At 30.7% G+C, this 12,622-nt stretch overlaps 2 protein-coding genes across 2 annotated transcripts; both read left to right on the top strand.

The window, feature by feature from the left end:
- Positions 1-4,976: 4,976 nt before the first annotated feature.
- LOC134282290 (uncharacterized) lies at positions 4,977-6,205 on the top strand. The gene is made up of 2 exons (XM_062764698.1): positions 4,977-5,336; positions 5,621-6,205. Exons 1-2 carry the CDS (start codon positions 4,977-4,979, stop codon positions 6,203-6,205), a joined length of 945 nt encoding a protein of 314 aa, XP_062620682.1.
- Positions 6,206-11,558: 5,353 nt separating this feature from the next.
- On the top strand, positions 11,559-12,422 carry LOC134282289 (E3 ubiquitin-protein ligase TRIM36-like). The gene has a single exon (XM_062764697.1). It carries the CDS (start codon positions 11,559-11,561, stop codon positions 12,420-12,422), a length of 864 nt encoding a protein of 287 aa, XP_062620681.1.
- Positions 12,423-12,622: the final 200 nt, after the last annotated feature.

The following is a 12,622-nucleotide window of genomic DNA, read 5'->3' as shown; positions in this document are numbered from 1 at the left end:
AGAGGAACGAAAATAACCAGGCTATAATTTTGTTTCAATTTAAAAAAGAAAATTTATAAGCGATTTGCATTGCATAGGCCCATAATTTCTATAATACCTTTCCCATTTAATTTCCCCTTTCATTAAAAGTGCTACATATGAATCTCTAACACAATACGCACAAATTTAAAGGAAAAAAATGAATGCCGTTTAACCTTGAATATTTTACATTCAGTGTAATGTTCTTTATGAAATCCATTAGAAATCCACGACATTCAAATCTCTATAACACAAGAGAAACCTTGTAACTGAGTGTTAGAATACACAGTAGGAACTATATGCATTTTGAATACTCTAGAGCACCAAAATGTAGATTGTTTCGACACAATTTTATAAGAAAAAATTAACCGCGTTAAATTCACGAAAACATGTGCGTTTGAAATTATTTTGTCACTTTTTTTCCTCAATAAGTTCGTTTGCGTTGCGTTATTTAATATTTTAGGATGTCTTCGCTCCTATAACACACCTGGCCGTGCCGACAAATTGTATACCGCGCGTTACCCAAAAAAGAATTCAATGCTTAAATATATTCTGGAATAACAACATCACTTAGAAATATTTCATGAACGTTATCTTTTAACTTTATTCCAATCAGTCAAATACTTATTCACATTAGTCCATTATGTTTATCACAAGTGCCATATATCTAATCCTGAAGTTTTTTCTACCAAAAGTCAATCCAAATACATACATCTTTTGCATTACAATTTAGTTCTTTCACCCTCGGTTATGGGTCAAAAGTAAAGGTTTGATCAAGTTAATACACCCATTCTATAAATTAAAATACTACATGCATTTAAAGGCTTTTATTTTTTTTCAAACATAAGTCGTAATCACGACGGTCTTTGTTGATTTAGGTTATATACATATTAAATATTAGTGCGTATCCTTATACTTCTATTCTGGAATTCATGGCAACCTATTTTTCACAGCTTTGAACATATATAACTATATTCAACTGTGTTTTTAAGTCATAAAGATTTTACTCATATAATAAGTATTTTTGTCATACATTTTTTGGCAGGGATAAACATTTTTTTTCGAATAATTTTTGTGAACTAATACCTTAACAGATAAATGTTTTCGACTTGAGGCGACATGGGATATTTGAAGTTTCTATTGCATATTTTTGATATCATTAGTAAAAAGGAATTATTGTTTACTCATGTAGTAAATTATAATACTCAGAAACCGTATAATATATATGCACCAACTTTCAACTTAAGGATTCTATATAAAACAGCTAGAATTTTCTTTAAAACATGTGTATACATGTACCTGTAGAAAAAAATGTAACCAGGCTCTATACGTTCATCATTAACATTAAGCATACAAACACGGTATAAAAATTCGTTTCTCACCGCTTTAGTTCCTTAAGATCTTTCTGATTTTTCAGGTAACTTTGGAATATTTTTAATGACAAAACTTAATGGAGTATTATATAGGTTAAAAAAAATCACGTGTACAATGTAATAGAGCTCATTTATAGAAAGAATTTATGCTCTGGACAACATGTTTAAAGTATCATACCGTACACTGTCTCACCAAGATAAACTCAGTCATTTATGGTTCCCTACAAACAAATGAACCCTTTTGTTGCTGTGAGAAGATTATTTTTTTCTTTTTGATTTTTTTCTTCTGTGCTTTATTTCATTGATTTTATAGATTAATGCTAACCATTTGTGTGTGAGAGGATGTGTGTGAGGGTGTGTGAAGATGAGGGTGTGTGTGTTTGTGTAATCCAAAGTGATGGGTAACATTTAACTCTTCCTAATAAATATTTCATTTATGAATTCAAATACTTGGTTTTAAAGACTTATTGAAATATTATGAATATATTTATATAATATAGGTAAAAATTACGGATAACTTTAGCTTGCAGTGATACATGTACCTTCCTTGAAGATGATTGACATGGAAAATCATTTTAAGGTATCCGACCCATATTAGGACCAAAATTTCTAACCTTAAATATCAATTCTTTGTAAAATATCCTGATATTATTTTAAAGTATTTTAGAGTAGAAAGGGATTTACCAAGAGAAATTTTTAAAAAAAATTATTACCTAAGTAGAAATTAATTATTGAAGATTGCATTGAAGTCTATGGAAGAAAGTAAATTTTCTAAGATAAAAAAATAAATACTTCAAATATCACAAAATGCTGTGGTGAAAAGATGTATTTGATCATTGGGAATAGAAAAATAATTTAAAATAATGTTTTTACCAGACAATTTTTTTTTAGAATTAATTTTTATTGAGTAAAATCAAAGGGAGATAACTCGTGAAGGGCAGGAAAAGGTAATAAATTAGGACATGTTCAACTTTTACATTCTTATACTTAAAGATGAAAATTTGTTCTAACTACACTGATTATTCAGCCCATACATATCTATTATGCATTCAATTCCATTGAATCTGAGGCTAATATGGATCGGATACCTTAAATCCATATGCATGGCATTTATAATTTTTTAAGGAGATATAAAAAAAATGTCCATGAATTTTTATTGTTAAAACATGTGGTTTTCAAATCAGATGTGAGAAAAATAATTTTTTAAACAGTTTTTAAAAATATAATACGAAAATATGTTGTATATAATATGTACCCCGAATTTTTTCAAACTCAAGAATCACAATATGTTATTTTCTATGTTTATCATTTGTTCTTGCGATAACAGGTCTTAAATCAGGGTTTTTTCTATCTTTAAACTCATAATATCTGTTGAAATGTGTATTTTTCAGTTCTTTACTTGGTGTATGGAATGAATCAATGACCTAGTTTAACAGTTTGTAAATTTTGATCACGTGACAATACATTAGATACCTGACTGTTTACTGGCGAAGGAAGTTTTATTTGTCTGATTGAAAGTGTACAATTTGTTGATTGTTATTGGAAATTGGCAAAAAGTGAGTATGATTCTTTCTGTTTTAGTAAAACAAAAAGTGTTTGAATATAACTGTAGTAAAAAGTCATTGATTATATCGTACATTGGCATTGTAATCAATAATTCCATTCGTAAATCTCGATATACTGAGGCAAAATATTCATTAAAATGAAAATGCATGTCAAACAACTTGATACAAAGTGCTATTTAACACATTAAAATCGTTATAAGAGAATAATTAAAAAAAATGTAAATAGTTGGAGTTCAGAAGTAAATGGATTCTTTCATTTAATTCCATTCTATTCACAATTCTCCCCAGAAATGTAACGCAAGAACTAGATTGATGCAACTTACAATGGATAAAAAGTAGAATTTTCAAAATGTCAATATTAGTAATGTCAGTTGATGATTATATGACTTAATATCAGGAAGTCAAAAGGCCTTAATGTTTACTTAGTTATTATGTACCAGTTCTATTTTTTTCTTAAACGGAAGAGAATAATACACCAACGATTGGTTGAGACCCAATAATTAAGAGGAGGTTGCAATTAAAACCAGAAACACGATTTTAGGAATTTCTAAAATTACACTATCACATTGTTAACTGGTTTTATATCATGCACACTGATGGTTTACACAGGCCCTCCTTGGACATAATTACCTACGATTCCATATATTTGTGAATGTGAGTGAACATCAATTTCATTTGCTGTTAAAACTGTGACTTGAAGTTGACCTTGGACACTCCTGTAACTTTTGAATGAAAAAAAAAATAAGCTAGTATATTTTATTATCCATTTATTTCCTGTCTTCATTCATGTCAAATTTCCCTGGAAATAAACTTCATTGTGGCGTTTCTTTGTTATAAATCTGAGAGCAAAAAAGAAAATAAAGTCATTTACTTAATTACTACAAAATCACCTCTCAAATGACAAGTGGTCATATCATTTTTTAACCCACGGCTGTATCATTTCATTGGTGATATTAGAAATGTTAAAAACTATGCAATCATCAGGGTCTGGTTATTTATTATACAAGAAAAAGTACAGCATATAGTCAGTGATAACCTTCCTTGAACTATGACAGATTAATCTCTAATAGATTGAATCTCATTTACCATTTAAAAACATTAGAAAAAAAATGATTATAAATATTAACATGATTAATATACCAAGAGTTCTTATGATTAATCCTATATTCAGCTTTCATTTAAGTTTTTACTGTACACTCTATTTTAGAAATGAGAATATTAATGACTCAAGCACTTCAATTTTTATCATCAATTTAAAGGTACTGCTGTTTGAAAAGAAATCTGAAGGTTCTCAATTTATTGAGTCTGAAGTGTTGAAAAACTTGAACAATTAAATACTGAATATTTTAAATGCCAGACTTTAGAAGTGTAAATAATCGTGGTGTTTATATAACACCGTTTACTTAAATTGGTAATTGGAAATAATGTAATTGAATATCTTCATGTGTTTCTCATGTAAGAAGAAAATCTAGAAACTAATGAAAAGTGAAGTTATGCTGCTTTGAATTTTGGAATTTTTGAAACACGCGTCACCAACAGACGTCAACAATTAACTAGGGAAATGTGCATGATCGAAACTTCTAACCTTCCACTCAAATTCTAATGTGTTATGTTTAATGTAATCTTGTAAACCTTATTGATTTTATCATATATTTTTGTTAAATATGATTTAGAAAGACCTTACATGTCTGAGCCAAAAAAAAGATCTTAAGAATGACAAAATATAATGAAATAGGAAGGTAAAGTAATTTCATATTATATTGCCGCTTAATAATTGTTTGTGTAAAAATCGTCTCAGCAATATGCATGTATGATAATTTATTCATCAAATTAATATCTGTGATAAGTCAAATGAATTCAAAGAAGGTTTTTAGTGAATCTTTCTTCTATATTTATTTATCGCTACGTATTTTATTTAACGCCCAAAGACGTAATTCGCTGTCAGTTCTGCTCAAACCCTGTAGAACATTACTGCAATCTTTGTCACGTGGATCTGCGCCTCTCATGTATACCAAAACACATGGCTGACAAATCAAGAAGACATGAAGTTGTAGAATATACTCTTAAAAAGAAACATGCTGTTATTCTTCCATCATGTCTAACACACGAGAAAAATCAATGCGAGACATACTGTCAAGACTGTGAAATACACATCTGTATTCAGTGCTTGATTGGATCACATAAAAAGCATGGGATTATTGACATCAATGATATTCTTCAAAAGCAAAGACTTGAAATTGATGCTCATACAAAAGAACTGGAAAATACCATTCTTCCAAAGTACAAAAATATCAACTCATCTTCAAACACTACAAATTTCGATAAAGTTCTGACAACCATAAAAGAACAAGAAGATAAAATCTGGAAGTCCGTGCGTGAAGTAAGCATTCAACTCACAGATGAAGTAACAAAACAAAAAACAGAGGCTGAGAAAAAATGCAAAGAAAACAAATCTTTTGCAGAAAAAGCTGAAAAAGAAGTCAAACAAATTATTCAAAGAAACAAAGATATATTTAATGGTAACGATGCCACGGTCATACTTAACTATCAGTCAAGGAATGCGGATTTCCAAAAAGGCCCAGAATTATTAAGTTTTTCTTGTACTAATTTACTTCCTGGTATTATTATAAAAGACTAAATTGTTCAAAGTTCGGTTTTCTGCAGACTGGGGAAGACTCCGATAAAAAAACTGGGAAACTGAAAATGTTGGATGAACCTGTGGTACTAAGCACACTACAAAGTCCTTATGGACACCCTAATATATATTTTCAGATGTTTGGTCGTTTTCCAGAACTCTGGAAAGTGCAGTGTGTCGGAAGGGACATGATCTTGACCAGTGGAAATGACAAAACAATCAACCAGATTGACATGACTGGGTCCAGTTTAAAAACAATTCATACAAATGAAAATGTGCTGGCATTGACAACTAATTCACAACATGAACCAGTCTTTTGTTTAAGTAATGCTCGTCAAACGAATACAGACATTTATATTTATAATAAGATTAAGGTGAATGTATTATTGAGCACAGTTGACTGGTTTCATGTTGGTATTTGTTATTCAGCAAACGGAAATCCACTTGTAAGCATGCGGTCTATGGATAGGGCACAGAGTCGAGTAGTGAGATATTCAGGGACCACCGAAATTCAGAGCATTCAGTATGACAGTCTGAGAAAAGATTTGTTTTCTACTAGTGTCACAAAGGCTGTTTTATTGACTGAGAATAGGAATGGTGACATTTGTGTTTAATTCATTATCAAATTAAATCATGAATTAAATGCTGGATATAAATTTCAGTTTAATATCAAATGTGTGACTGGACGGTACTTAAGATATTCATATTTATTCTAGACCACCATGATGCCATAAAATGCCAGTTGAACTCATGGATTATAAATAAAACTGTATTTGTTTTGTTTCCTGGAGATATACCTTATAAATAATTGTCTATGCTTTGTCAGTTTTTGTCTAAGTAAAGTTCTATAGTCACGTAATAGATGTCATCTCTTAGGTATATTTTAAGAGAACTTTATATTAAAACCACTTTAAAAAAACTTATCTAGTCAGACACACGATCTCGCCTTAGATGTTAATTCGGGAATGGGAATCCTTAATCTGTAAAAAAGGGGGACAGTCTATAGTGACGGTGCCAGGTCACAAATAACATCATTTTTCGTATCTTAATAATAGAACTGCAAAATCCTCTCAATACGTAGCTTATTTTAAAAGGTTAATACAGAAAAGGGACGTGAAGTGCATTTTGAATTTTTTTTAAATGTATGTGATTTGTTATTCTGCATTACGATTCTTGCATTTTGTCTTCATTTAAATAATCTATGTAACGGCCAATCCGGAATTTTACGGTTTACCTTGCAACGGTTTTTCTTTGTACATCTCGGAAATCGAATCATGGAAGGCACGATTTTTTGTAGCCTATTGTTTGTTACTCTATACGACTAGTATACCAGTGTCTAACAAATTTGGTATGTATATATTTAATTTAAAAATGTCTTGAGTATATTTTGCATAAGTATTTTTACTTTATTTTGCATAACTTTGAATATTGAAGTGTAAACATACCCATGTGTTCACAATGTACAGTACATAACGAAAGTAATTCTCGATCTTGCTATTTTGTATATTTTTATCTTTCAAGACTTATAGAACTTCAGAATTTATAATACAGGAATTATAGGAATTATAGTAAAGATATTTAAGTATAATTCAGGAAAAATAACTCATGTATAGTACGCATGCATTATATTGTTATTTCATTGTTTTTTGTAGTCAATCTCATCGATATGACACGTTGGAATCTTCGGATTAAAATAAATTAAGAATCGATGTGAATATGACTTTTTTACTGGTATAAATTGGAAGGCTACAATCCATTCCTGAAAATCCGTGTTTTTTTATGCATATCCCCGCTTGAAAATCAAAAGGGTATATAGTAATGGGTAGATCATTCCTGTACTTATGTCTGTCTGTCACGCTATGGGGTACTCATCTCTTACCTGCAACTCCTCTCATACAACTTCGTGAAATTCAATGAAACTTTCACAGAATCCTAATAACTTTGTACAACTTTTTATTTTACTTTTTGATCGGAAACATATTTTGGTTTTCCAAAGGCAAAACATAAAAGAAATGTACCCGCAAAAGCGTAGCAGACTGACGGACACTCTGATCACTATATACCCTCCTTCTTCTCACGAAAAATGAAAAAAGGCATATCATAATAACCCCGAAATAGGGAGTAATTTATATGTTTATAAAAAAGACCTAACATTTAGAGCACCGTCATTTGTTGGAATGGAAAGGAGGAAGTTCTGTTGATAGCTTTGTTATTGCCCCCCAAAATGTAGCTTCATAAACAATACGTTAAATTTATACACTCATTTCATCTGGATGAATCAATTTTCGTAGCTTGTCTGGTACAATCGTTTGTTAAAACTATATATATTTCTGATTTTTAATTTTTTAAACTATTTCAAACTATTAAAGATATATAGCATGGATTTAAAAGAAATGGTTTACTGTAACATTGGCAGGATTAAGCACTGGGGTAAATAGTTTTCCGTTAAGAAAATTTTAACTTTACGTTAAAATCAGTAACGTCGTGACGACGTTGTAAGGTCAAATGTTGTATTTATTGCAGGAAATTCACCATTTTTCCAAACTTCTGGCGGAGAAAAAGGTATGAGATAATTCAAAATATATAATGATTCTGAAAGGACACATTGTGGGCATGTTTGTAAAAAAACTTCAATCCAACTTAGAGACAGAGCCGTCTAGTTATATATACCGTACCCAGTTCTTTATAGTACTTATATTTCAACAAGACATACGCTTTTGACAGCAACTTTGTGATAGCTTTGTATTGATTTTTTTCAAGATACTTTCTTGACATCTAGCAAGCAGACTGTGTACTAAACATATAATCAAAACAAAGAATTGCCTCTGTCTTATAATAGCGTTTAAGTTTTATCTCAATTGAGTTTGAAGCGCACGTAAGGTTTTCTATTCATCTGGTGTCTAATTACTTCTTTCTTTCTGTCTGTATAATTTCACAATTTTATCACTTCATTGTGCCTTTTTAATTCAAATTTGCTTAACAGCATTCCAGAGTAAATGAAAAGAATAAGATACATGAATAAAATTTTTTTTTATTTCAATGCAATAAGTATTTTGATACCCCGGTTACCCATCAACTGGTTAATTTCTTTCCATAATCCTTTCAAAGCTATAACACCTTATGTTATCCTCCATCAATGAGTAAAAAATTTGTTAAACAGTTTGTCTTGTGTTGCCACCTTTGTGACGTTTAATAATTTGTTTGAAATTCTCAAAAGTATTATTAATAATGACATTATTTTTAGCAGACACAAGATATCAAAATGAGAAATAAAACCAATTTTGTAAAGGGAGATAATCCAAATTTACAGTAATAACCAGTTAGATTTAACGAGGCTCGGGGGTGGCAGCCATTTTTAAACTATTTCAATCTCCTTTAAAAGGAGAGCTCCATATAAAGATATAGAAAATGATCAAATTTTAAAACTAAAATTTTTGAATTTTTTCTTTGTCAAATGATAGTTCACAGCTAAAGATACCATATCTAAAAAAATAAGTTAAATCTGGTGGTTTATTATATCAATTTGTTGACCCTCCAGCCTCCTTAACAGAAAAATCATGAAAATGTGTCTGAAAACGCAGGTAGCGTCGGTTCTGTGATTAATAATGTTCTCCCCAATCATTAGAATAACTACATCTGGACCAAAAGCAAATACGCTCTCCATATCCTTAGATATAGCATCACGAACCTTTCTTCCACCCATACCCCTGTACAGAACGGAATGCGTTTCTCCCAGACCAAAGCTTGCAGAATACCTAATGTCACCGTATTTCAAGAATTTATGAAAACGACGCACAGTTGAGTTTCCAAGAATGACAACTAAAGTTTTACTCATAGAAAACATAATGAAATAGATTTACTCACCAAAATCTTGATAAAATAAATAACAAACTTTGAAACAATGTCCGTCCTCCAAGGATTTAGATGGGAGAAAAGTCAGAGTAAGGCACCGCATGGTCAGAATTTCATTTGTTAGATTTTAATTGGTCAGATTTCGATTGGTCAATCTCTGCCTCTCCTACCACGGTAAGACATGGAACAAAATTAACATTACAAAGCACAGCTATACAGTATTTCAGACTTGCACATTCAAGGTGGACACTTATTGATTATAATAACAATTTTTAAGTAAAGTAAAATTTATTTATAAACAATATTGCTTATTTATTCTTTTTGACAAAAAAACATGTATTTTAGAATAGCTTACGAGTGGAACAGAAGAGAAAGTTGTAACTTTTTCACTTCAAAATATTTTTTGGCGCTATATCGAAATCAAAATGTTTAATTAGATCGGATTACATTAAGTTGATGTCATAACGTTATGTCTTTATTTTCTTACGAGACTCCCTACGTTTAAAGAGCTCTCTTGTAGCAGTGGTTTGAGGTAATTAAAAAAAATAAAATGATTTTTAAATTGTTCAGTTGAGGCTTGTTTTAAGAAATATTTCACGGGATATGAGGACAGGGCAGATTTCGACTGATACCGTACTTTCTTCATTCAAGAGAGACATACCTTGAATAACCAATTTAGAAGAATCTTTTTCTTCATATTTAAGGTAAATTACCGACAAAACCCGCTCATGCTTAACTCTACCTGTATTTAAACTGTCAGAAGTCCCCATCTCGGCAAGCTTTATGTTTAAAGTCAGTATTGTAGACTCAGCAGTCTACAGTAATTGTAATGCCTAGAATAATAAGATTTATATCCAAATTTAGTAATATCCGAATTTAGTAATTTTCCAAAAATAGCGTTAGATTTTAAATATACTGGAGTTTTAGCAGACTACTGTTTAAGATAAAGCTGGTACAAAACAAAGGGATTTTTTTCATTAAAATACTTTTATTGCAAATTTCTGAGGGTGATGAATCAAACAATAAGATCATTCATTGTTTCTTATTTGCCGTTTCCTGACCGACTGGCTTTACTTAAAAAATAATGTTTCAGGCACTTTAGAAAAAAAATTGAAAATTAAAAAAACCTATGCTAAAACGTTTTCGCAAAAGAAAATCCAACATTCAAATTGATACAAACAAGCATCTCGAGTCGGAAAATGCAAACAAATATTATTTTAAATTTTGCCCAATTCTTATTACTTTTGAGGAAGACAAATCTGTCAAAAGGTATCTAAACTAATTTCTATTTTAAAAGTACAGCTACGAGACTGATATTTTCAGTAACTGAATTTCTCAACAGGTTTTACAACAACTTTAAATTAAAGGTTCGTATAATACTTTATTTATCATGCATTTAGCCTAATATTTCATTATATTGTTTTTTTTTTTTGGCTGAATTCAAATAGGGATTTAAGATTTATTCATTTTTGGGCAAACGTATATCAATAAATTGACATGAGCTTAAACATTTTTTAAAAATAATTAGGGACCTGATGTGTACATGGCTTACAATAGTTTTTTTTATTAAATAGAGTCAGTCAATAAAATGAATACACCGTTTTAGGCTTTGAAAATTTAAATCTCCTTGTTACTTCACGACGTAAGAATACAAAACTGAATATTCAGAAATTCCATGACACTCTTATAAAACGAAAGTAAATTTTCGGATGATTTTTATAAGGCATTGACAGAAAATAATTGTGAGTATGTGATTGAGTCTTTGAAATACCTTCTTATCAATGTTCAATGTTACATATTAATTGCGGAAGCTGTATTCATCAAATATTAATGCACGATAGAGTTTGATGTATACTTTTGTAAATATATATTTTTTAGCACATTTATTATAGTTATTTGTGAGTTGTATAATTGCTTTATTTTTAATACGATACAAAATCAGTCAACTATAAATGATAGATACATAAGGTTTAAACATCAAATAAATCACTAAATTAATAACATTTTATGATAACATAAGGTGTATATGATTAATGGTAAATGTTGTTTATTCTCATCCTAGATCCAGAAGATTTGAGTACGACCCAGGGGGGTTGGTTTTCTGAAGAATTCAAAATGGCTACCGCCCAAGGACAGGATATCATTTGTTGTCAGTTATGTTCCGATCCAGTAAAGCATTACTGTAATCTTTGTAGGGTGAACTTGTGCTCCTCATGCATACCAAAACATATGGCTGACGAATCGAGGAAACATGAAATTGTTGGATACTCTTATAGAAAAAGAACCTCATTTGTTCTTCCAACATGCCCTTTACATGAGAAGAAAGACTGCGAAGCGTACTGTCAGCACTGTAAAACTTCAATATGTGTAACGTGCCTAATAGATTCCAACAAAGACCACAAAGACCACTCAGTAATCAAAATGAATGATATTCTTCAAGAGAAGGAACAGAAAATTAGAGCTGACATAAAACACATGGAAAATAGTATGATTTCAAAGTACAATATTGCCACCTTATCTACAATCACTGGAAAATTTGACGAAGTCTTATCTATCATAGAAAATAGAAAGGATGAGATCTGTAAAGCCGTTTATTCAACAAGCAATAATCTGAAAGACCTGGTATCAAAACAAAAAGAAGAAGCAGTGAAGAAATATGAGGAAAGCCAGGATAAGAGAAATAATGCTCAGAAGGAATTTAAAGAAATCATTCAGAATACCAAGGACATCCTTAGCAGCAAAGATGCCACAGCCATTATAGATTATCAACCAACAAGTAATCTAGATTTTCAAAGCCCAGAACTACCAAAATTTCCCTGTTTAGATTTACGTCCTGAATTGCTTAAACAAGACGAAATTGAGCATATGTTTGGTTATCAAACACATATGCAAAAAATGATCGAAATAACCACCAGACGTCCTCCAAAGGCGAGAGGAATTCCTCGGGGCTATTTTAAAGTTTACAAAACAAAAGAGTGAAACATTTTGGAGGAGAGGCCCAGTCCAAGGTTTGATCCAGAGAAATCTAAGACGATAATAGAAAAAAAAAACCGTCTTAAAAGTCTATTGTATACCTTAACCGTTTATAAATTATTATAAAATATTTTAAAGGATTTTCCAAGTTGTACGTTAATTTTACAGCCATTCGTTGCTCGAGTAAGACTGTGACAAGCATTTTT

This window comes from Saccostrea cucullata, unplaced genomic scaffold (assembly GCF_032062105.1).
Source record: "Saccostrea cucullata isolate Sc308-1 unplaced genomic scaffold, CSIRO_AGI_Scuc_v1 ctg1147, whole genome shotgun sequence".
Taxonomy (NCBI): domain Eukaryota; kingdom Metazoa; phylum Mollusca; class Bivalvia; order Ostreida; family Ostreidae; genus Saccostrea; species Saccostrea cuccullata.
Note: the sequence above shows the minus strand (reverse complement) of the source record. Positions and strands in the feature narration are given on the sequence as shown.

Coding starts and splice junctions, on each gene's coding strand:
- LOC134282290 (XM_062764698.1), top strand. CDS start 4,977: ATGGCTGACAAATCAAGAAGACATGAAGTTGTAGAATATACTCTTAAA. Junction 5,337..5,620: donor TCTGGAAGTCCGTGCGTGAA/GTAAGCATTCAA, acceptor GGTTTTCTGCAG/ACTGGGGAAGACTCCGATAA.
- LOC134282289 (XM_062764697.1), top strand. CDS start 11,559: ATGGCTACCGCCCAAGGACAGGATATCATTTGTTGTCAGTTATGTTCC.